This window comes from Liolophura sinensis, chromosome 8 (genome assembly GCF_032854445.1).
Source record: "Liolophura sinensis isolate JHLJ2023 chromosome 8, CUHK_Ljap_v2, whole genome shotgun sequence".
Taxonomy (NCBI): Eukaryota; Metazoa; Mollusca; class Polyplacophora; order Chitonida; family Chitonidae; genus Liolophura; species Liolophura sinensis.
The window spans coordinates 1275057-1300427 of NC_088302.1; the positions used below are offsets into that span (position 1 = coordinate 1275057).

Consider the following 25371-nt stretch of genomic DNA (forward strand, 5'->3'; position numbering starts at 1 on the left):
TGGGTACTACTTATATGAAGCTGGGCACCACTTGTAGGAAGCTTTGTACCACTTGTATGGAGCTTTGTACCACTTGTATGGAGTTGGGTACTACTTATATGGAGTTGGGTACTACTTATATGAAGCTGGGCACCACTTGTATGGAGCTTTGTACCACTTGTATGGAGCTGAGTACCACTTGTATGGAGTTGGGTACTACTTATATGGAGTTGGGTACTACTTATATGGAGTTGGGTACCACTTGTATGGAGTTGGGTACTACTTATATGGAGTTGGGTACCACTTGTATGGAGCTTTGTACCACTTGTATGGAGTTGGGTATTACTTGACTGGAGCTGGGTACCACTTGTATGGAGTTGGGTACCACTTGTATGGAGCTTTGTACCACTTGTATGGAGTTGGGTGCCACTTTTATGGAGTTGGACACTACTTGTATGGAGTTGGTTACTATTTGACTGGAACTGGGTATCACTTGTATGAAGTTGGGTACTACTTGAGTGGAGCTGGGTACCACTTGTATGGAGTTGGGTAATACTTGTATGGAGTTGGGTACTACTTGACTGGAGCTGGGTACCACTTGTATGGAGTTGGGTACCACTTGTATGGAGTTGGGTACCACTTGTTTGGAGCTGGGTACCACTTATATGGAGTTGGGTACCACTTGTATGGAGCTGGGTACCACTTGTATGGAGTTGGGTGCCACTTTTATGGAGTTTTGTACTACTTCACTGGAGCTGGGCACTACTTCACTAGAGTTGGGTACTACTTGTATGGAGATGGGTACTACTTCACTGGAGTTGGGTACTACTTGTATGGAGTTAGGTACTACTTGTATGGAGTTGGGCACGACCTGTATGGAGTTGGGTACTACTTATATGGAGTAGGGAACTACTCATATGGAGTTGGGTACTACTTGTATGGAGTTGGGTACTACTTGTATGGAGTTGGGTACTACTTGTATGGAGTTGGGCACTACTTATATGGAGTTGGGAACTACTTGTATGGAGTTGGGTACTACTTCACTGGAGTTGGGTACTACTTGTATGGAGTTGGGTACCACTTGTATGAAGCTGGGTACTACTTCACTGGAGTTGGGTACTACTTATATGGAGTTGGGCACTACTTGTATGGAAGATACTAACTACACAGTCATGCACAGTGTTTACCAGTTGTTCTTATTTTCCTTTATTTTTATTCGTGCAGGACTGGAGGAAACCGAGTGCTGGATAAGTCTGAAGTAGGTCTTGGGAAATTACTGCTAAGACACCATCTTAGCTTAATTATCTAAAAGTATGTAGCTGGGACAATCGATGCCATGATTAACATGGCTATACCAGAAGAGAGGAAAGGCATATGATCAAGCAGTACTGTGATCTGATGGTATGCAGCTCTTTATATAACTGAAACTCTGTAATTGTGCTTACTGTAACGCTGAGGAAGCAGACAAAAACAGTTGTGGACTAGGCCAATGGTAATTACATCGCTACATAAGGAAACTAAATACTCAGAATAAGTCAATGCCACATACATGTTAATAGACCTATATCTACAATCTTATCTGTTTTCCTCAATACCTGTTATCTGTCTCTTTTCCTGTATACTACACTGTGATGACCTCAGTATTAGATCTGCCATACAGAACAGACCTATGCTATATAACACTGTAACTCGACTTGGACATAGGGTAGCAACAAATACATCCATGAATAATGCAGGTTAATTAGGGAAATAAGACAGAACAAACACTAAATATCGTCACCAAGCACTCGTTCAGTTTATTTATATCAGGTAAATGATATAGACTTAACACAACGAACCAATGGATGGATTTCATCGTCACGTGTCTTAACCACTCAGCAGCTGACAGACAAACATCTTAACCACTCAGCAGCTGCCTCCTGCTCTTTCAGTTTCAAGCTTTTCCACAACAATTCAGACATGTCTCCAATCGGTAGTACAACACAAGGTAATGGCTCAAGTATAGTACAGTATGCATAATAAAGTGAACAAACAGAAATTAGTGTGAACACAGCCAGGTGACCATGGTGACCTAAGAACGATTTCACCCTTGGTTAATTCACACCAGTTTACTCCACTTTGAGGTCCAGTGTCCTCAATCACGATTACCATTATATACAGCTGTTCATCAACAGACACGATCAAGCCAGTACATAGATACATACACATGTACATAGCAGACTCAAACAGTACCATATCTGGCCACTGTAATGTCAACAACATACAATTAATAAAACAATACATGTTGGCTGCAAGAACAGACAACCAGGAAAACTGTACTTCTGTTTTGTCACAGAAAGAGGCAAACAGAAATAACGCTTATGTATATACTTGATACACTTTATGTAACAGATTACAAAACATATGATGTGATTCCAATGAGACTGCACATGTTGTGGCTACAGTGCACAGTCTGACCTGGTGGGTGATATAGACAACATGAACAGCTGTTGTTTGTATTGTGTAGGACATACACTGACCTCTGACTGTTCCGCTGGCAGGTAAGCTCCCCTCACCTGGCTTTGTAACACTCCCAATGTAATAATAATCATGCTACAGGTACAGTTGGACTTATCTGTCTTCCCGACTTTCATCTATTCTCATTTAGCGTACTTTACCCTTACATCTACTAGAATCATTCCCTCTACAACATGGACAGTTGTCCAAAACATCGGGTCAAATAAATTATTCATAATTTGAAGGTCCACATCTACGTAATCTGTGTCATAACAAAGGTGCTACAAACTACATGCAATAATTAATATCCCTTCTTTCAATTTCATCTGTAGACAAACAAGCATTTCTCTACAATTGTCTACCACTTATACATACATGTATGTCAGAATTTCATGAAGCAATCTCCATTACTTAACTGTGTTTTTAAGAAAAGAGAGGATAACAAAACTTCCATTTTTCATGTAAATACAAAATTCAGATAATGTCATTTTCATTCATATGATACCATAGAAAAAATTGGTCCAAGAAGCCTGTCTTGTGAGGTGCAGCACCTACAGGCTAAGAACATCATACGTTCCCGTGCCGTACTTCATGCACAGTGGGCAAGCTAATTCAGTATGTTTACCATGTCAATACTCTCTACACCTACTGGAATCCTTCACGCCCCAACATCAGACTGCCACTCTCCATGTATATGTGGCACAACATTAATCTCCTAGATCAATTCATATTTGTCCATTTGTGTTTTAGTTTTAGTGATCTAAATTCTTCAACGGTATATACATTGTATCAGTTCACACACAATAAGAGAAATACAAGCACGTGCTTACTTAAAAGAGAGGAAAACAAATTAACAAATGAATCGTACATTCTTCAACAACAGACTGAAAACAAATGCTCGAGGTGACAAATTACAGGTAGATACAGATGTTAAAATGCACGTACATGTATTAAAAAAAGGGAGGAATACTTTGAAATAAAAAAAATAGTTGGTGTGCCTACTTACCAACAGCTACGTGTCCATGCATATTTTTGGAAAATTCCACACTTTTTCATGCAGTTTTCAATTAAAATCTTAAGAGAAGCATCAATAGCTTCTGTACACTTATTTATATCTACAAGAATAAAAAGGATATCACAGTACCATGTAACAAGTCCATGCACTAACAACAGTCATGAAACAACTGTGACTTCATGTTGTCTATCTGTGTATGTACCCAGTAACAACAGGTACCTTAAGTGTTGCTCAGACAGAAAATATTGTTTAATACATGCCCTGTGGATGCTTCACATTATTCCTCAAATATACTGTCCAGGTATACACAGATGCAAGTATAAATTACATGTTCACTTTCAATCAGCGTATTTTATAGCATAGGTTTTCACAGACTAATCTGTAACACTAACGAAAATGAAAATGTTTTACGTTCACAGATTTTATGCCATGCCTGCCAATGTACTTCAACCTTACCAATAGCTTGATATTTTGTCACCAAAAAATTAACACACTGACAAAGTTTATTAATCATTGTAGTGATTATGTTACAGTACGACATACATGACCAGACGTTCTGTACAAGTTGTCAACAAGCCCTCTACAAGCTCTCCAGGAATACACTAGTTTGGCAATCTTCCTGTTTGGACTTTTGGTCTGGGCTGTACATATATTGGTATGAACATTACCTGGACATTCAGTCTGAAGAATAAAGTCTTTGGTGAGCAGAGTGCAAAAAAGAACACCCGGAATAACAGTAAAAACAAGTTATTATTTACGTGTGTGGCTCAAAATAAGACTTATGCCAAGACCAAGGTAACTACATGTAGAAACACAAAACAAATATTGAGCATTGAATCCCCACCCAATAATCATGTAGGCAGGTCACATACATATTGTTTGCCATCAATACAATAATCATGATAAATTTAGACCCTTCATAATGCTGAAAAAATTTTGCTCCTCCATACTAGACGTTAAAAATATGACAGCCTTTCGTCATGATGAGATTTGGGAATTTGATTTTGTGCTAACTGAAAACATTGCAATAATGTTCAATAATACCATTATTTTCAGAGCCTTGGTGCTTTAACAACACTGAATACACGAGCTGGGTTCATTCAGACACCTGTGTCAGACCACAAGAAGAGTGTCGGTGAGACAATCAGATTACATATTATATCAACAACAACAACATGAAAAATAGATTTGAATGTATACAGTGCATATGTTTAGTGTCCCTTCTAAGTTAGCTACAACAGCCAGTTGCCTGTCTGGTTTTCATCCTAAGGTCTACAGAATTCGTTTGTGTGGGCCTCAGGTCAAGTCGGTCTTCTAATTCTTTTAACCGCCTAACTGCTGCCATAAAAGCCAAGTCCACGTTAGTCGAGTCCTTGGCGCTAGTTTCGTAATAGGGCATCTGTCCGTTGGCTTGACACCACTGCTGAGCCTCCTCTGCTGACACAGCCCTGTTAGGAACGTCCACTTTGTTACCCAACACAACAAAGGGAAACAAGTCTCCGTCTTTAATGTCTGCATAATACAGGAACTCTTTCTTCCACATGAGCAGGTTTTTGAAGCTTTGTAAGTCGTCCACAGCATATGTGAGTAAACAGCAGTCTGCTCCTCTATAAAATGGTGTTCTCAGACTTTTGAATCTCTCCTGGCCTGCTGTGTCCCAAATCTGCATCGTGTAGCTCTCCTCATCCACGCTGATCTCCTTGTTCAGAAACTCTACACCGATCGTGTGAAAGGACTGAGAGTCAAACTTGTTGCTCACAAACCTGTTCATCAGTGAACTTTTACCCACTCCACCGTCTCCAAGCAACACAACTTTTAACAACTTGGATTTTCCTGCCATCTTACTTTTCTGCTTGTAGCATCATTCATAAAAGTGGATTTCTGAAATTCAGAAATTCAATCCGTTTAGACATTTCTCCAAGACTTTAATGTTATTTAAAGTTCACAATTTCATGTTTGGGGAGAGAGCGTGCACTACAAATGGTTTGGGCATGTGGTCTTTGCAGTTTGAAAGATCTTGGAGCATACGCACCATCTACAGTGAACTCTTTCTAAATTTGGTCCAAAAAAAAAATAACAGTGCGTTTACTTATCCATACTTTTAAAAACCTTCATGAATTAAAGAGCTTAAATACATAACTGGTCGCTAGAATAAAGTCACCGTGTCTGCCACTGCCTGTTATGTGTTCTACTTGACTAACCGTATAGGACTGGGCGGTTTTATTAATCTTTAAATCTCGACTGAGTGATACATTCATTTCTGTTTCCGACCTCTGGTGAATAAGACTTGGTATTCAAATATTACACCGGTCGGCTTTCACTGGAATACATCAGTTGTAGCCTAGGAACATTCAGTAATATTTGTTACGGGTTTTATTTTTAGCCAGCTGAGCTTGTCAAATCCTCGTTACAAGCACAAACTGATCTATGCTGTGTTGTTGTTGTTGTTTAGAATCGATAAACTGACGTTAGCGTGTTATTGATTCCACTTCAATCTACAATTACTGGCAAGAAAAGAAGCTTACTTACCCAGAACGTTTACACAAAGGCATCTGCTGGAAACACAGACGGATTCTAAACCATGATTTTGTTTTAAGTTACTGCTCTCTCTCTCCGCCCATTTATAATATTAGCGACGGAATGAATGTCTGAACTGACGTCACGCCGATCACATGCGAGGTCACATGAGACCGACATATACTAAACTGCACACAGTGACAGGTCTCAGGCTGAACTTTTAGACTGATCCGCGCTAAGCATCCAAAGCTTGTTATTTATAAACCTGGTGTGTGTATCACGGTGTATCTGTGTCTCACAGCAAAGTTTGAACACCATTACCATTGTTCACAGGAAAGGCCAATTAATTAGTTAACGTACAACCCGGCAATGTGCGAATCAGTGTCTAATTATTACTTTGAACTCATGACATCTCCACATATACCGACCATACATTACCGTTTCCTCCCACCATAATACTGGCCGCCGTTGTATAAGTAAAATATTCTTGAGTACGGCGTAAAATACCAATGAAATAAATACATTTGCATGTACAACTTTATTTAGCCCACACCGTCCTTTATCGCTTAGGCCTTTAGCTTTTTTTTACCAGCTTAAGACGCGTATAGGCCTATGGACAAACAATCTCAGCGCGCTGCATACGGATTTGATCAAACATAGAATCTGACATGCATGGTCAGCCTAAAAGTATATTTTAGAATTTGTAGTTATAGCACGCTTTTTTGTTGTTGTTTGTCTGACATGTGACCATTTTTTTCCTGGATACACAGTGTATATACATACACTGTTCTATTCACGTAAGTCACGTATACATATATACATACGCTGTTGCATTCTCTTAAGTCACACATACATATATACATACACTGTTGCATTCACCTAAGTTACATGTACATAAACTGGCGGCCAAAAGAAATTCTACGATTCCATGAGTTAAATTTAACCTGCCATTTCAGTAAATTAATACCAAATTATTGTAGGAAAACATTGTACAGAGCATATTCCCATGTGCGACAAGCGTCATATACGCCCACACGAATTTATATTGATACCACGAAGAAAGTTGAAAAATCATGTGACCCTCCTCTCGCGTAACTGTGTCACACTTGATGCAACGTTACAGACAGACAGGGCAGACATCGGACAGGCTAAGTACAGGCAGACCAAGGGTATCTACGCCCATAGAAGACCGGTGCCCGTGCACCTCTCACCTGAGGAACCGCTTCCTGACAGTGACGTCATCGTCAATCAATGCCTTGGGTCATCTGGTCAGTCGGCAAAACGTGTCCAGGAGACTCCTGTCTCACGGAATTAGGGCCTATCGACCATTCAGAGGGCAGATGTTGACAGCCGAACATCGTCGCCAGAGGTTGCGATGGGCTCGAATTGTACGCCGTTGGCAGCGACGTGATTGCCACCGTGTTGATTTCACGGATGAAATCATCACGGTTCTGCCTGTTCCGAGGCGGTGGCAGACAGCGAGTTTACCGTCGAACAGGCGAACGAACGGTAGCGATTTGTGGCGGCAGTGTGATGTGTGGGGTGGGATTTGTAGAGAGGAACGGACACCACTGGTCTTCATCTACGGGAACCTACGTCCTGTTGTCCTGGCATTCCTTCAACAGCAGCCACGGTGTGTCCTTTACCAGCATGGCAACACCAGACCCCCTACAGCTGGAGTTGTGCAGAACTTCCTGGACGCCAATGACGTTAACGTCTTGCCGTGGAATGCACTTTCCCCCAGATATGTCCCCCATAGAACACCTTTGGGATCACGAGTCGTGAAGTAAGATAACGGCCACATCTTGCAGCCAACCGACAAGAACTGGCGTTCGCTCTCTTTGTAAAGTTTCTTTTGGCCGTCAGTTTATATGCATACACTGTTGTATTCACCTATGCCACATATACATATATATATATAACGCTGTTCTATTCACTTAAGTCACATATACATATATACATACACTGTTGCATTCACCTATGTCACATATACATATATACATACACTATTGTATTCACCTAAGTCACATATACATGTATACAAACACTGTTCTGTTCACTTAAGTCACATATACATAGATACATACACTGTTGCATTCACCTAAGTCACATCATAAAATTTTTTTCACCGGCCCCGATAGCACAATAGGTAGAGCGTCCGTTTCGGGAGCGGTAGATCCAGGGTCAATCCTGGGTCGAATCTAAACCTAAGACCTTAAAAGTAGTTGTAATTTCCTCGCTTGACGTTCGAAATGAAGGGGATAGTGCAACGACTGGTTGACCTGTATCAGTATAATGGCTCGGGTGGGGCCGCTTACTTGGTAAGGCGCCCCAGTGAAGCAGCACTAAATAAAAGATCGATGGAAATCCGTCCTGCAAGAAGGAGGCGTATTACATGCACTCTAAGAATTCCTTTGTCGTCAAATGACTAAAAAATTGTTTAGGACGACGTTAAACCCCAAACACTCACACACTCACTCCATGAAGTTTTTAATTGCCTGGAACACATACATGCACTATGTCATACCATATCTTTACGATCTTAAGTGTATTTTGGTTGCATCGTATTTGTTTGCGAAAATAAGTGGCCTATACAGTTATCTGCTGTGAATTTTTAATATTTGCGTAAGCTAATGTGATGGCCGTCCACGCGCATGAGTCATTCTAATAAACCAGAATTTTCGGGCTAAAATGAATAGCAACATGTGTCCAAATACTACCCCAATGTCACGTGCGCGGACAGCATACAGGTAAAAAGGTTATATATATATATATATATATATATATATATATATATATATATATATATATATATATATATATATATGCACCTGATGTTGCTTCATACAACCATAACAATACACAGTGTATACCACGACACCACAACACAAAGATAACAATTTGTTAGGACGACAACTTGCCGCGCTGTATATCGGCAATGTAACCGTAATATGTTCTGTCGACAAAGCTGATTTATAAACAGCTTACATGCAGACACTATAATAACGACTAGTAATGTTAATCTGAAGTTATTAGCCCCTTACATATGCATACACAGGTATATATGCACTATAGTTTGGTTTAAAAAACTATCCACAAGATAGAATTGCAACAGAACCTGTTGAACTTAAGGTCACTTGTGGATGGGGTAACACAAACGTTTGCTTTAGGCCTTTGTTTTGTTTGTTTTAAATTTTAACGACAGTACATCGAGTATTTATTGAGTTGTGCTGTATGTGCAGACTTTACTATTCTGTTGTTCTCTTCTTCCGATCTGTAGGTGTGTCTAAACCACCATATACACAGATCAGGACTTGACAAATGCCCCAGAATGCTACCACTGGAATGTTACATCTAAAGCTAAAGAATTATAATCTCACCCTGGAGGCTGCTTTATGACTACAGGGTCTGACGTAGTTAATAAATGGCAACTGCATCAATGTGATTTTACAACATTAATACTAGTGTTTATTAATTGAGTGAGTGGTTATGGTGCAATGGGGAGCTTTTAGTAAAGTGTTTGGAAACAGACGCTCACTTTTAAACTTTATTTTGTAATCGACTTTTAGGGATTGTTTAATGGCTGATTTGGCCATTTGATCCGGGAATCTCCAGGACGTACCCAGTCAATAATCGCAGCGTCAAAAACGACACTAAACACAAACCACCAAAGAACTAAGCCGCCGATGCATGGTGCTTGTATAGGGCCAGTTCGCATGCGTACAAGTTTTTTAGGTTTTAGATTAGGTGACTTTCTCCCGTCTCCACACACACACACCGTTGAGTGAGTCAGTGAAAGTCTTTTTAGTTCTCAAATCGTACAATTTTTTTTTTACTTATTTGATTGGTGTTTTACGCCATTCTCAGGAAATTTCACTTGTCGGAAGGCGGCCAGTATTATGATGGGAGGAAACTCGGCAGAGTTAGGGGCGGAACCTCGACCATCGGCAGGTTGCTGCAGACCTTCCCACGCACAGCAAATTGAACAAAGTATTGGTGGTTGGTATAACCAATGTCGAATGTAATATGCCTTGATTCCTGTAAACACACGGAAACGAGGCGGAATCTTACAACCTTGTACACGATAAATTTAACAAAGACTGCGTTCACATTAATATAGGAGAGTTTCTTTATTAATACAGAGTACAGAAATACCTGGATGACTGACAGAGCTGTACCCCCATACCTGCTCTGCGATTTATTTATTTATTTATATGAATGGTGTTTTACGCCGTACTCAAGAATGTTTCACTTACACGACTGTGGCCAGCAAATGAGCTGTACATAGTACATTATAAACAACCACAACGCTACAAATGGGACCACATGGTCTTGTACCAGGGCATTTCAGTACCATGCAATGGTTGTTCCTCTTTGAAATGTCATGTCGGGCCATAGTAACAACTAATCCTGTACAATGAAATGCTCTGATTTCAACCCCAAAACTCTTTATCCTGTTTATTTGGCAGGAATAAAAGTTTCGCCTGCTTTACAGTAGCAAACAATATGGCCTACAAAACGCAGATCATTGTGTCTATATTATGGCCTATTACATATGGCAAGCCCTGTCCGCAATCATTTGAGATATATTGAATAGGTTTTCATATATGTATTTCTGATATATTGAATTCCGTTTCACAAGGAAAATATCTGACTACATATCAAAGTTTTTGTCTTTTAGATTTGAAAGTTGGCTCGAAATCTTTACTCACGTCTGAAGGTGATTTTTAGGGTGTTATCAGTTCCATTTTTGACAAGAGTTTTTGCCTGGGAAAAAATAGGACTATATCAGCTTCTTTCAGCACACGGCTGTCTTTCTGAAAAGCACAAAAACTATCACTACGCGTGTTTCGTCTCGACTTTCCATTATATGAGCTATCGTCTTTTGTCTACATACTTGTGTCAAAAACAAAAATGAAGATTTCATATTTTGAAGCTACTAACAAATTACGGAAGTTTTGTGAAACAAGCCCCTGGAATAAATCTTAATTTGACATGTTGAATTTTTATAGTGATATGTGCTCCGTATTCGCCTGTTTACTTTTCTCTAGAAAATGGATGCTCCTTACATATATATTACCATGGCCACATCAACACAGCATCCGATTGGTGAAATCTGGAAATGAGTTCAAATTATCATGAGATGTTTAATACACAAATCTGAAATTGTTTTTAAGATATATCGAAGAAATCATCCATGGGTCGAAACTGCTTTTCCTCCTTCCAAGTTCCTGGAAGAAGAAAGGGTCTAGCAGACTTCAGGATATTCAACTCTGGGTTGAGCGATCGGCCTAGGCCTTCCAGGACAGCGATAGCCAGAATGACGGAGGCGAAGTTACTCTCTACCTTGATTCTGTGTTCTATCATCAAGCCGAACACCTGAGATAACAGCGACCCCACCTGTACCTGAAGCAGAGATCAAAGGTAAACCTTCATCACAACTTCCTGCGCTAAAACACTAAAAAACACTGATGGCCAACAGAAATCCCCGCTGAGCACTTTTCGGTTTGGTTATATATTTCCGAGAAGTGACTATCCCTATCGGTAAGAGTCGGTTCTTACAATAGAGGAGTATCGAGTTCGAACTCTCGTTCGTTAAAGGCAAAAACAGTGAAAAATGTCAGGCAGCCGTTGTGGTCATTAATTTACCGATCATTTCTCATTGTGTTCCAGACCGCTTTGGTGGCCTAATGGTTACAAAGTCTGCTTCGAAGTCAGCAGAACCAGAATCAAACCCGGGTCAGGTCATACCAAAGACTTTAAAAATGGTACTTGCTGCTCGAAAAAATTAAGTACGACGTTAAACCCCAGGCATTCCATCGCTTGTCTACTCTAATTATATCACTTGAATCAGTTAGACTTAAATCTGAACAATTATAATCTCAACTCGAAGGCTGTCCATTTCAACACTTTGAACATCGACGTTTAACGCAATTATACGGAATTAATATAATGTTTTATTGAGTGTTCCAACCAGGAACCTTTCCCGCCTGAAGCCACTGGGATTTAAGCTGTGCAGTCAATTGTTCATTCCCGCCTTTACAATGTCATTTTTTCATTTTTGGAAACGTATTACTGATGAGTTGCTAAGGACTAGGTCAATCGACCTTGGACCCAATCAAACGCGCCATGCACTGCGCGGTATACTGTATGCATATCATCTTTATACACAAAACATGACATATATTTACGAAATTGATTTCAGAGGAATATACACATGTGTACATGTAATCCACTAAATCTTTTTGTACAGCGTTTGAAAACAAACGTCCACTTTTACGTTTTATTTTGTAAGCGATTTATAGGGGGGGGGGGGTGTCTCTGTGGCTCTGGGTCTCTCGCTGTTGCCAATTCGTCAAATGACTTATTTATTTATTTGATTGGTGTTTTACGCCGTACTCAAGAATATTTCACTTATACGACGGACAGAGCCTGTGGAAACCCACGATCATCCGCAGGTTGCTGCAAGACCTTCCCACGGTCGGTGAGCAAGCAAGCATTGATCTGGACTTGAACTCACAGCGACCTTGACAAATGAGGTCGCGTGCTCCAAATTCAGCTTCAACTCAATAGATCCAAGTTTTCGTTTTGGAATTTCTAAATGTATGGGTCTGCGCCTCCGTTTACTCTATCGATTGAATACTCTAAATTACCTTTTGTGAGACTTTTTCAGAAGTCCATGTTATAATAAGTGTGATCAGAAATACTTGCCCAACATTCCTGACTGGTTCGATGATGTGGTAGGAAACTTTTTACCTCAGCGATTCGAACTCTGAACACCCCTATTCACGGCCAACACATACAATCATAACATATTCATCCCACGCGCATTTGTTTTATAAGGTGCATTTGTTTTATAATGTGCACTTGTTTTATAACGTATATTTGTTTTATAACGTGTGTTTGTTTTATAAGTCTATTATAATAACAGACCAGTGAAAAGGCTCATTCATGCGCAAGGCTTACAGTCTTCAATTTAGTGGATTCAAGAATAAGGATAGGGACAAAAAAGGGCTATCATCTTTCACATAGATCTAGAAACCTGGCTTAATTTCTACAGCGCCCACCTTTCCCAGACTAGCGGCTTCCTGTCTGGCTAAGTGCACCAGCTTGGTCATCTCCCTGGTGAACTCGGCTGGGTTCCGACACTTGGAGATTCGGGACTTAGTCAGGAACAGCCTGGCGACCTCTTCACCCTACATTAATCGCAGGAAAGGAATGAATTATTATGCAAGATTTTCTCTCCCTACATAAACTCAGGAAGAGAGGTCATCAACCGTGAGCAATGTGTCATATTCGTAACAAGGCTGACCATACTGAGGTGAACGATCCACCAGTGAAGCTCAGATTTACTGGTGGACAGGATTGGGACGAGATGCGTTTATTTCTATACAGTAACCTGAAACTACATTTCGTCCTTGATCATGAAAACAGTATGAGATATTACAAGAATATGCATGGTAAATGACCTTTATATTCCCAACAGGATTGAAAGCACACTTTACGTCAGCCAATCCTCTTTCTAATGAGGACCACAGAACTCAGGCTCATAGCATAAACCAATTAATTGGCAAAGGACCATGAGGCAGGGGTGACACGAATTCAAAGTCATATGTATGAGAATTTTGCGGCCACGGTACCTACCTTCCCAGGAACATTAGCTTCTCCAAAGAGAGGTGATAACGATTTTGACTTTGCGGGCACGGTTCCACGAACATTGGCTTCTCCAGACGAGGGGTGGTAACAATTTCAACCTTCCGGCCACGGTACCTACCTTTCCGCGAAGAACCGCTTTGAAAACTTCAACAAACTTATGTTTGTCCGACTCTTTCATCGAAGCTGTGATCCCAACATCCAACAAAACCAATTTCACTCGATTTTTGGAACGTGATTGCTGTGGCACAAGAACAGGAAATATTATGTAATGGTGTTCTGACTGTTTCATGGTACATCGAAAGAGCTTTCTAAGTGACTGTGACAAAAGAAGTTTTTCATGTTATTCATTCATCGTTTAAAGATAATAGGTTCCTTTGCAGTATATTACTCTGAGACTATTCGTGTAAACTCAAGGAAAGCAAGGAAAGAAAAATGCAAAAAAAGGCGCATTATGTACCTGTTCCTTGTACTTGTCAGCATTCCGCACCAAAATATTGCCTGGATGTAGGTCACCATGAATAAAGTTGTCAATAAAAACCTGAAACATAGAAGGGTTTTTGTGTCCGGGATCCAGTAAAAACCTAGATTTGGTAGCAAGTCTACCGAAGAGCTCGCCTGTAGGACAATCATGAATGCAAACCTTCAGCTCTGTAGACATACATGTACTGTAGTCTTGAATTTGACAATTTACTTCCTTCCTCTTGTGATTGTGCTCTACATATGTGCAAAACAATAAATACACTGCTTTTTATTTATTTATTCTTTATTTATTTGATTGGTGTTTTACGCCCTACTCAAGAAAATTCACTTATACGATATTATGGTGGGTGGAAACCAAGCAGAGCGTGGAGGCAGCCAGCACTATGGTGTTTGATTGACGCACACTCTTATGTGCAAGGGCAGCCAGCACTATGGTGTTTGATTGACACACACTCTTTATGTGCGAGGGCAGCCAGCACTATGGTGTTTCATTGACACACACTCTTATGTGCAAGGGCAGCAAGCACTATGGTGTTTGATTGACACACTCTTTATGTGCGAGGGCAGCCAGCACTATGGTGTTTCATTGATGCACACTTTTATGTGCAAGGGCAGCCAGCACTATGGTGTTTGATTCACACACACACTTATGTGCCTGGGCAGCTAGCATTATGGTGTTTGATTGACACACACTCTTTATGTGCGAGGGCAGCCAGCACTATGGTGTTTGATTGAAACACGCACTTATGTGTGAGGGCAGCCAGCACTATGGGGTTTGATTGACGCACACACTAATGTGCGAGGGCAGCTAGCAGTATGGTGTTTGATTGACACACGCACTTATGTGCGAAAGCAGCCAGCACTATGGGGTTAGATTGACACAGGCACTTATGTGTGAGGGCAGCCAGCACTATGGGGTTTGATTGACGCACACACTTATGTGCCTGGGCAGCTAGCATTATGGTGTTTGATTGACACACACTCTTTATGTGCGAGGGCAGCCAGCACTATGGTGTTTGATTGAAACACGCACTTATGTGCCATGGCAGCCAGCACTATGGGGTTTGATTGACGCACACACTAATGTGCGAGGGCAGCTAGCAGTATGGTGTTTGATTGACACACGCACTTATGTGCGAAAGCAGCCAGCACTATGGGGTTAGATTGACACAGGCACTTATGTGTGAGAGCAGCCAGCACTATGGGGTTTGATTGACGCACACACTTATGTGCAAGGGCAGCTAGCAGTATGGGGTTTGATTGACGCACACACCTATATGTGAAGGCAGCCAGCAGTATGGTGTATGATTGACACATGCACTTATGTGTGAGGGCAGCCAGCACTATGGTGTTTGATTGACACACGCACTTATGTGTGAGGGCAGCCAGCACTATGGGGTTTGATTGACACACACAAATATATGCGAGAGCAGCTAGCAGTATGGGGTTTGATTGACGCACACACTTATATGCGAAGGCAGCCAGCAGTATGGTCTTTGATTGACACAAGCACTTATGTGCGAGGGCAGCCAGCACTATGGGGTTTGATTGATACACGTACTTATGTGTGAGGGCAGCCAGCACTATGGTGTTTGATTGACGCACACACTAATGTGCGAGGGCAGCTAGCAGTATGGGGTTTGATTGACGCACACACTTATATGGGAAGGCAACCAACAGTATGGTGTTTGATTGACACACGCACTTATGTGCGAGGGCAGCTAGCACTATGGTGTTTGATTGACACACGCACTTATGTGTGAGGGCAGCCAGCACTATGGGGTTTAATTGACGCACACACTTATGTGAGAGGGCAGCCAGCAGTATGGTCTTTGATTGACACACGCACTTATGTGCGAGGGCAGCTAGCACTATGGTGTTTGATTGACACACGCACTTATGTGCAAGGGCAGCCAGCACTATGGGGTTTGATTGACGCACACACTTATGTGCGAGGGCAGCTAGCAGTATGGGGTTTAATTGACGCACACACTTATGTGTGAGGGCAGCTAGCACTATGGTGTTTGATTGACACACGCACTTATGTGCGAGGGCAGCCAGCACTATAATGTTCAATTGACGCTCGCACTTATATGCGAAAACAGCCAGGGGTATGGTGTTTGATTGACACACGCACTTATGTGCGAGGGCAGCCAGCACTATAATGTTCAATTGACGCTCGCACTTATATGCGAAAACAGCCAGGGGTATGGTGTTTGATTGACACACGCACTTATGTGCGAGGGCAGCCAGCACTATAATGTTCAATTGACGCTCGCACTTATATGCGAAAACAGCCAGGGGTATGGTGTTTGATTGACACACACTCTTTATGTGCGAGGGCAGCCAGCACTATGGGGTTTGACTGACGCACACACTTATGTGCGAGGGCAGCCAGAACTATAGGGTTTCATTGACAGATACACTTATGTGCCATGGCAGCCAGCACTATGGGGTTTGACTGATGTTCACACGTATGTGCCATGGCAGCCAGCACTATGGTGTTTCACTGATGCCCACACTTATGTGCCATGGCAGCCAGCACTATGGTGTTTGAATGACGCACACACTTATGTGCGAGGGCAGCCAGAACAATGGGGTTTGATTGACGCACACACTTATGTGCCAGGGCAGCCAGAACTATAAGGTTTGATTGATGCACACACTTATGTGCGAGGGCAGCCAGCACTATGGGGTTTGACTGACGCACACACTTATGTGCGAAGGCAGCCAGCACTATGGGGTTTGACTGACGCACACACATATGTGCCATGGCAGCCAGCACTATAATGTTTGATTGACGCACGCACTTATGTGTGAGGGCAGCCAGCAATATGGTGTTTGATTCACACACACACTTATGTGTGAGGGCAGCCAGCATTATGTTGTTAGATTCACACACACTCTTTATGTGCGAGGGCAGCCAGCACTATGGTGTTTGATTGACACACGCACTTATGTGCAAGGGCAGCCAGAACTATGGGGTTTGATTGACGCACACACTTATGGGCAAGGGCAGCCAGCACTATGGTGTTTGATTGACACACACACTTATGTGCCATGGCAGCCAGCACTATGGTGTTTAATTGACGCACACACTTATGTGCGAGGGCAGCTAGCAGTATGGTGTTTGATTGACGCACGCAGTTATGTGCGAGGGCAGCTAGCACTATGGTGTTTGATTGATGCACACACTCATATGCGAGGGCAGCCAGCACTATAATGTTTGATTGACGCACACACTTATGTGCCAGGACAGCCAGTACTATAATGTTTGATTGACATAAGCACTTATAATCGAGGGCAGCCAGCAATATGGTGTTTGATTGACACACACACTTATGTGCGAGGGCAGCCAGCACTATGGTGTTTGATTGATGCACACACTTATGTGCGAGGGCAGCCAGCACTATGGTGTTTGATTGACGCACACATTTATGTGCGAGGGCAGCCAGCAGTATGGTGTTTGATTGACCCACACACTTATTTGCGAGGGCAGCCAGCACTATGGTGTTTGATTGACGCACACACTAACATGTATGTGCCATGCCAGCCAGCACTATGGTGTTTGACTGAGGCACACACTTATGTGCGATGGCAGCCAGCACTATGGTTTTTGACTGACGCACACACTTATGTGCCATGGCAGCCAGTACTGTAATGTTTGATTCACACAAGCACTTATGTGTGAGGGCAGCCAGCACTATGGTGTTTGATTGATGCACACACTTATGTGCCAGGGCAGCCAACACTATGGTGTTTGATTGATGCACACACTTATGTGTGAGGGCAGCCAGCACTATGGTGTTTGATTGAAGGTGCAGAGCATGGCAGATTGTGTCTAGGAGGCAGTATTAATGAAATAATTACTGGTTAATCGTGGCTTCAGATTTACTCATATCACATGTGCAGCATGAGTGTGATGCCTTACATACAGGAGGATCCTTGTCAAGCACTGCACATACCATCTTCAACAGAGCACCAACACCTAACTCCGCAAGGGTTTTCTTGAGTTCCTTAGAGCATTGTTTATTCTGAATGAAGTTCGATATGTGTTCCCCTTCCTGAAAGTGAGAAATCAGAAATTGTTTATTCTGGATTGATATTGTTTGATATTTGATCGCCCCCATCAAAGTGAGAAGCAAGAAATGACTAATTCTTAATGAAAGCTGATAACTTGTGATCCTGAGAGGAAGAATGAAGAAATTTTTTTATTTTGAATGAAGGTTGAAATATCATCGCCTTCCGCAGAGTGATAAGCAGTCTCTATCCTTATTAATTAAAACGCGACATTAATTGATTTCTACATCCTGCGACGAGCAACAGGCAATCAATCTTCAATTCCAATGCTACATCACAAATTTTGCAACTGCTGGTGTCTTGAGTCTATTCCAGGATGATTCTGTCATGGAGGGAGTGATGAAAACTGTTATATCTCCACAGTACATGTCCAGTTACACAAAGAAAATGGGGGGAAATGAGATCTACACTCCTTTCAAGAATTCTTAATTTCTGATTTTGAAGATAGTAATTCTTTCTCTGTGGTACTTGATCTTCAGCATATTGCGTTACCATCGGACATAGCCGTAATGGGCTTGATATTACACTCTTAAGGAAAGCATTTGTTTATATTCTTGTTTCAAAAGAACATGATGGAACAGTCACAAAATAACACTGACACATCTACTGTGGCTTAATTCACAAAATGTTTTTAAATTTCCCACAAGTTCTACTGAATAAAATTCATTTATATATCGGCCAGCAGACTTAACCTGAAAGAAAGCAAACAAAATGGAATGTAAGTATTACAATGAGGATGGTATACCTCAAATGTTTCCACGAGGACCTCCTTTGTAATGTACGGCCAGATAGGTGTGGGGACTGAGATCTGGGCACAAGATGAGAAATTGACAGCAAATCTGTCCAGGCACTTAGCTTCATTCACCAGATCTAACTGAAACAATATCATACAACGTTATGACACAATATCATACAACATTATGACACAGTCTCATGCAATGTTATGACACAATATCATACAACATTATGACACAGTATCCTACAACATTATGACACAGTATCCTACAACATTATGACACAGTCTCACACAATGTTACAACACAATATCATACACCATTATGACACAGTATCAAACAACATTAGGCACAATATTATGAAACATTATGGCACAGCATCATACAACATTATAACAGTATCATAGAATATGATACATTATCATACAACTTTATGACACAAAATCATACAACATTATGACAAAGTATCATACAACATTATGACACAGTAACATACAACATTATGACAGTGTCATACAATGTTACAACACAATATCATACAACATTATGGTACAGTATCATACAACATAATAATTATGACACAATATCATACAACATTATAACACAATATCATCCAACATTATGACACAGTATCATACAACATTATAACACAATATCATACAACATTATGATGCAACATTATGACAGTATCACACAATATTATGACACAGTATCATACAACATTATGATACAACAATATCATACAACATTATGACAGTGTCATACAACATTATGAGAAAGAATCATACAACGTTATAACACAATATCATACAACATTATCACACTATCATACAACATATTAATTATGACACAATATTATACAACATTATAACACAATATCATACAATATTATCATACAACATTATCACAGTATCATACAACATTATGATACAATATCATACATTATCACAGTATCATACAATGTTATGACACACTATCATGTAAACACATGCTGCTATTCAGCAATAGAAAATATGTTGCCATGATTTACCTAAACCAGTATGTTCAACATGTTAAAAAATGTTAAAAAACGAGCCCTCAAAAAAAGTCAATAACATTAGTTTAAAATCATGTCTACAGCATTTTAAATACTCAATATATGCCTACTGTAGTCGTGTTTTAATATAAGATTACTGGGTACGATGGTTTAGAGTTAGATTCATCATTTGGGAAGGAGTGCCTGTATGACCCCAAGTGAAACTTACATTCTCCTGACATTCAGCAGATATATGTAGCCTATATATTACCTGTTTTTCCATGAGCTGCGCGAACTCGCGGACACACTCTGTCAGACTAAGCCAGTGTAGGCTGGGCAGACAGACAGTCAGACAGGAGGCCATGAATCTCATGATGGTAAGATCACGCTCTATCAGTTCAGCGATGTCAGGGTGACACACCTGGACAGACAAACGATGACTGACTGATTACCTGATTCACACAGGTGTTCACATGCCGTGAGATAGATTAGAAGTATCCAGCTACAAACTGATATAGACTACATATATAGGCTAAGCTGTGGACACAGGATAGTTTTTTCATGACGAATGCCCAGCTGCTTCACGTTTTCTAACTGCATATAGGATGTGGGCTTATACCCACCTGTAAGCCTTTTCAAAACCCAAAACAAAGCGCATGCATTGTGTTACCCAACTGTCACTATAGGATGTTGACCATCATAGCCAAAAATCTGTCTCTGACTAAAGTTCCCTTTTGTTTTCCAACATACATGTGCTTAAGACTTCTCCTCTCACCCCAGGAGATTGAGTTTCCATCCTACCTTTACAGCTACAGGAATACCAATACGATTAGTCAACACCGATTCTTCTGCATCTGAAATGAACAAATTGCATAGGATTCTGGTAAAAATAATTATTACCTGTACAAAGTTGAATAAAACTTTTGACTTCTGTTAATACTGATTACTTTGAATTGTAAATGGGATGATGTAGACCAGTACAGACTTAAGTCCACATCACATGGTCCTCTGTTCATGTCCCCTGGCTTAAAGCCAGCTTTGCAGCCAAATGTTGCGCTCTGGTACAACAGTTCAGTTCATGGAACACTTTCTTACCAAAGTACTTACCATTTTCAGACAATCTTTGTTTCAACTGAGCATCAATTTTGTCCAGATCAAAATAAGCTTTGTATACCTGACGACAGATAAAAGGACTCTGTAACCAGTGAATAAACTTCAAAGAAAGTAGTGTCAAATCTATTTGAGCTGACAGTAATCTTGTTAGAACCTGGCAAATATTTATACATAACATAAAGAAAATAACAAGAGATCTTTACGACGACAAATACTGCGTCATTTAAAGCAAAAATGAATTAGAAACTGTATGATGCATTATCTAGGACAGATTTTTAAAAGAGAAATATAAGGGTCTTGAACGTCATGAAGCGCACTGACTTACTTGAGCAACACACCCAGATCCTACTGGCTCACAATCTTCTTTGAAAGATATAAAAAGGCTGCGCCACCCTGGACCAAATGCCTGCGTGAGTCTTTTGTCCGTGTGGCGCCATTTGTGAACAGCAACTTGGTGGTGTAATACAGAGAACCTGTCACAAAATTCTGCTGAAAATAGGTCACGTCTGGTACTGGCCCACTGACCTAGTTTGATGAAGGATGGACCGGCCGACTCCATGGCAACCAACAAACCCGACCACCACAGCCACCGACTTCCAGGAATAACAAACGTAAGGGGATAAACACACAATAGAGGGAAAAATCTAACAAACAAACTTATAGTTCTCATCAACAAGAATGAAGCAGAATAAAGTTTACGCAGCAAGAGAATCAGAAGACTGTCGTGATGAACATGGTTACCTCCCTCTTGTAGGAGATTTTCTGGCAAAGTTCGCGCACTGCACTGGGCAACAGAACAATACCACCATGAGTGTTTTAGAACTGATGACTTCTGAAGTAGGATTCCGGCCCCTAGGCACACAAAAGGAAAAGCCCTGAGCTGTTTTATATCAGGCCTTGTTTTGACTAGTGTACAGTACCTCAGCCATGCTGACTGAAGCTTTGAGCACACAGAAGGCCTTGAACATCTCACCAGGGAAGGCAATGAGATCTTATAACTTTTCAACAGGCTGGAGCAATATCGTATCATCATGGTCTTTTACAAAGATGCGTAATATACTGGTCTCATTGTCATGAAGAGTCATATAGGTTCTATCCCTTCTCAAGGCTGTCCTGTTGATACAAAGTAGATGTACGCCCTGGGCATTTCTGTTGTTTTGGAACAGTGTTCCTGTGAGATTTCCTGTAACCAAAATGACAGTCTTTCATCATATCCCAATTTATTTACTTTTTTTTATTGTTGTTAAACATAGTCAGGAATTTATCCCTTATGTGATGACAGTCAGTTTAACAGGTGGAGGAGCCAGGAGTACCTGAAGTAAACCACTGACATTTGGCATGTATCGATAAGCATAACATAATGATTGAAGACAAACTGTAGTCTTCAAGTGTGTCCCACTGAGTGCAGAAGGGAGATTAGGGATGAAGTTGAGAATGTGTAAGTGAGGTGATGGAGGTGAGGATGTAAAGGTGGGTGAAAAAGGTGATGGTGTAAAGTTAGGGTGAAGATGAGGATGCACAGGTGGGGTGATGAAGGAGAGAATGTAAACCTGGTAAAGGTGGGGTTATGATTTATTTATTTACTTATTTATTTGATTGGTATTTTACACCGTACTCAAGAATATTTCACTTGTACGACGGAAGCAAGCATTATGGTGTGAGGAAACCTGGCAGAGCACAGGGAAAACCCACGACCATCCGCAAGTTGCTAACAGACCTTCTCAGTCACGGGCAGAGAGGAAGACCGTATGAGCTGGACTTGAACTCACAGCGACCGCATTGGTGAGAGGCTCCTGAGTCATTATGCTGCACTAGCGCGCTAACCAACTGTGCCAAGGAGGCCCTGTGCGGTTTTGAGGGTGAGGATGTAAGCATATGGTAATGAAGGAGAGGATATAAAGGTTTGGTGATAAAGATGGGGATGTAACAGTTTGGTGATAAAGGTGAGGATGTTAAAATGAGGTGATGAAGGTGAGGATGTAAAGGTGGGCTGATGCCAGTTAAAATGTAAAGATGAGATGATCAAAGTGAGCTTGCAAAGGTGGGGTTGTGAAAGGTGGAAATGTGAACGTGGTATGACGAATGTGAGGATGTAAAGGTGTGGTTGCAAAAGGTGAGGATGGACAGGTGGGCATGTACAGGTGGTGTGGTTAAAGAGAGGATGTAAAGGCGCAGTTGTGAAAGATGGAGATGTAAAGGTGGTGTGATGAAGGTGAGGACGTAAAGGTGCAGTTGTGAAGGTGCAGTTGTGAAAGTTGCGGTTGTGAAAGGTGAGGATGTAAAGGTGCAGCTGTGAAAGGTGAGGATGTAAAGGTGCAGCTGTGAAAGGTGGGGATGTAAAGGTGCAGTTGTGAAAGGTGAGGATGTAAAGGTGCAGTTGTGAAAGGTGAGGATGTGAAAGGTGAGGATGTAAATGTGAGGATGTGAAAGGTGGGGATTGAAAGGGGAGGATGTCAACGTGCGGTTGTGAAAGGTGCAGTTGTGAAAGGGGGGGATTGAAAGGTGAGGATGTCCAGTTGTGGTTGTGAAAGGTGAGGATGCCAAGGTGCGGTTGTGAAAGGTGAGGATGCCAAGGTGCGGTTGTGAAAGGTGGGGATGTAAAGTGGGGTGATGCAGGGGATGATGTAAAGGTGAAGTGGTGAAGTGGTGAAGGTGAGGATGCAGAGGTGTTGTGATGAAGGTAAGAACATAAAGATGAATAATGAAAGTAAGAATGTAAAGATGAGGTAATGAAGGCGAGGAAGTAAGGGTGGGGTGATGCAGAGGATGAAAGTGGTGGATGAAGATAAAGTGGCGAAGGTAAGGATTTAAGGTGGTGTGATGAATTTATTTATTTATTTATTGGTTGGTGTTTTATGCCGCACTCAAGAATATTTCACTTATACGATAGCGGCCAGCATTATGGTGGGAGGAAACCGAGGTGGTGTGATGAAGGCAAGTGTGTAAATATGAGGTGATATACTAAATCTAAAAGCAAGGTGATAAAGGTGGTGTGATGAAGGTGAGGATGTAAAGGTAGTGTGATGAAGGCGAGGATGTAAGGGTAGAGTGATGAAGGCAAGGATGTAAATTTGGGGTGATGAAGGCGTGGATGTAAGGGTGGAGTGATGGTGAGGATGTAAAGGTTGTGTGATGAAGGTGAGGATGTAAAGGTTGTGTGATGAAGGTGAGGATGTAAAGGTTGTGTGATAAAGGCAAGGACGTACAGGTGGTGTGATGAAGGTGAGGATGTAAAGGTTGTGTGATGAAGGTGAGGATGTAAAGGTGGAGTGATGAAGGTGAGAATGCAAAGGTGGAGTGATGAAGGTGAGGATGTAAAGGTTGTGTGATGAAGGTGAGGATGTAAAGGTGGTGTGATGAAGGTGTGGGCGTAAATTTGGGGTGATGAAGGCGTGGATGTAAGGGTAGAGTGATGAAGGCAAGGATGTAAATCTGCGGTGATGAAGGCGTGGATGTAAGGGTGGAGTGATGGTGAGGATGTAAACGTTGTGTGATGAAGGTGAGGATGTAAAGGTTGTGTGATGAAGGTGAGGATGTACAGGTGGTGTGAAGAAGGCAAGGATGTAAAGGCGGTGTGATGAAGGTGAGGATGAAAAGGTGGAGTGATGAAGGTGAGGATGCAAAGGTGGAGTGATGAAGGTGAGCGTGTAAAGGTTGTGTGATGAAGGTGAGGATGTACAGGTGGTGTGATGAAGGTGTGGACGTAAATTTGGGGTGATGAAGGCGTGGATGTAAGGGTGGAGTGACCAAGGTGAGGATGTAAAGGATGTATGATGAAGGCGTGGATGTAAGGGTTGAGTGATCAAGGTGAGGATGTAAAGGTTGTGTGATGAAAGTGAGGATGTAAAGGTTGTGTGATGAAAATGAGGATGTAAATTTGGGGTGTGTATGTAAAGCCTTTACTAAAGATACGCTGTTGAAGGTGAGACGGTGGTTGTACATCGAGGTGGGGGATGAAAATGTAGATGTAATCGTGAAGTAGATGTATTCAGAAAAGAAGTTGATTTTGAAGTGAGAAAGGGGAGATTGAATGACCACCAGGTGCGGTAGTACCAACCGTCAGTTGGCTGTATCGATGCCGGTACAGCACAACAGCCAAAACAACTTTGTTTACGGTTCCATCTGTGTCCAAAATATTTAGGCAAACTGAAAGGCCTTGAAAACATAAAATCTAACGGAGTTTCAAATGTTGTTGCATGTACGTTGTTGTTGTTGTAAAATTGATGATGTTGTGGCGAGATATTGAAAGTCAAAAGTAAAAATGGACAGACGGGTGACAACTTCGT

General features: G+C 41.4%; 2 protein-coding genes across 2 annotated transcripts; both read right to left on the reverse strand.

The window, feature by feature from the left end:
• Nucleotides 1-1757: 1757 nt before the first annotated feature.
• LOC135472368 (ras-related protein Rab-9A-like) lies at nt 1758-6123 on the reverse strand. The gene is made up of 2 exons (XM_064751840.1): nt 6020-6123; nt 1758-5371 (listed from the first exon to the last, which is right to left on the reverse strand). The coding sequence occupies exon 2, from the start codon at nt 5328-5330 to the stop codon at nt 4719-4721; it is 612 nt and encodes a 203-aa protein (XP_064607910.1). The 5' UTR covers nt 5331-5371; nt 6020-6123; the 3' UTR covers nt 1758-4718.
• A 4043-nt stretch (nt 6124-10166) lies between these two features.
• On the reverse strand, nt 10167-25291 carry LOC135473116 (uncharacterized aarF domain-containing protein kinase 2-like). The gene is made up of 11 exons (XM_064752946.1): nt 25143-25291; nt 21411-22268; nt 21080-21146; nt 20774-20826; nt 20244-20393; nt 18969-19097; nt 18109-18207; nt 14121-14201; nt 13782-13901; nt 13075-13203; nt 10167-11413 (listed from the first exon to the last, which is right to left on the reverse strand). The coding sequence occupies exons 2-11, from the start codon at nt 22116-22118 to the stop codon at nt 11180-11182; spliced, it is 1770 nt and encodes a 589-aa protein (XP_064609016.1). The 5' UTR covers nt 22119-22268; nt 25143-25291; the 3' UTR covers nt 10167-11179.
• Between the last annotated feature and the right edge of the window lie 80 nt (nt 25292-25371).

What these genes read in the sequence shown, in the direction of transcription:
- LOC135472368 (XM_064751840.1), bottom strand. Translation starts at nt 5,330, where the DNA reads ATGGCAGGAAAATCCAAGTTGTTAAAAGTTGTGTTGCTTGGAGACGGT.
- LOC135473116 (XM_064752946.1), bottom strand. Translation starts at nt 22,118, where the DNA reads ATGATGATACGATATTGCTCCAGCCTGTTGAAAAGTTATAAGATCTCA. An exon ending in GTATTCCTGTAGCTGTAAAG is followed by an intron (nt 20,394 to 20,773) that starts GTAGGATGGAAA and finishes TTGTCTGTCCAG; the next exon opens with GTGTGTCACCCTGACATCGC. An exon ending in AAGCGGTTCTTCGCGGAAAG is followed by an intron (nt 13,204 to 13,781) that starts GTAGGTACCGTG and finishes CGATTAATGTAG; the next exon opens with GGTGAAGAGGTCGCCAGGCT.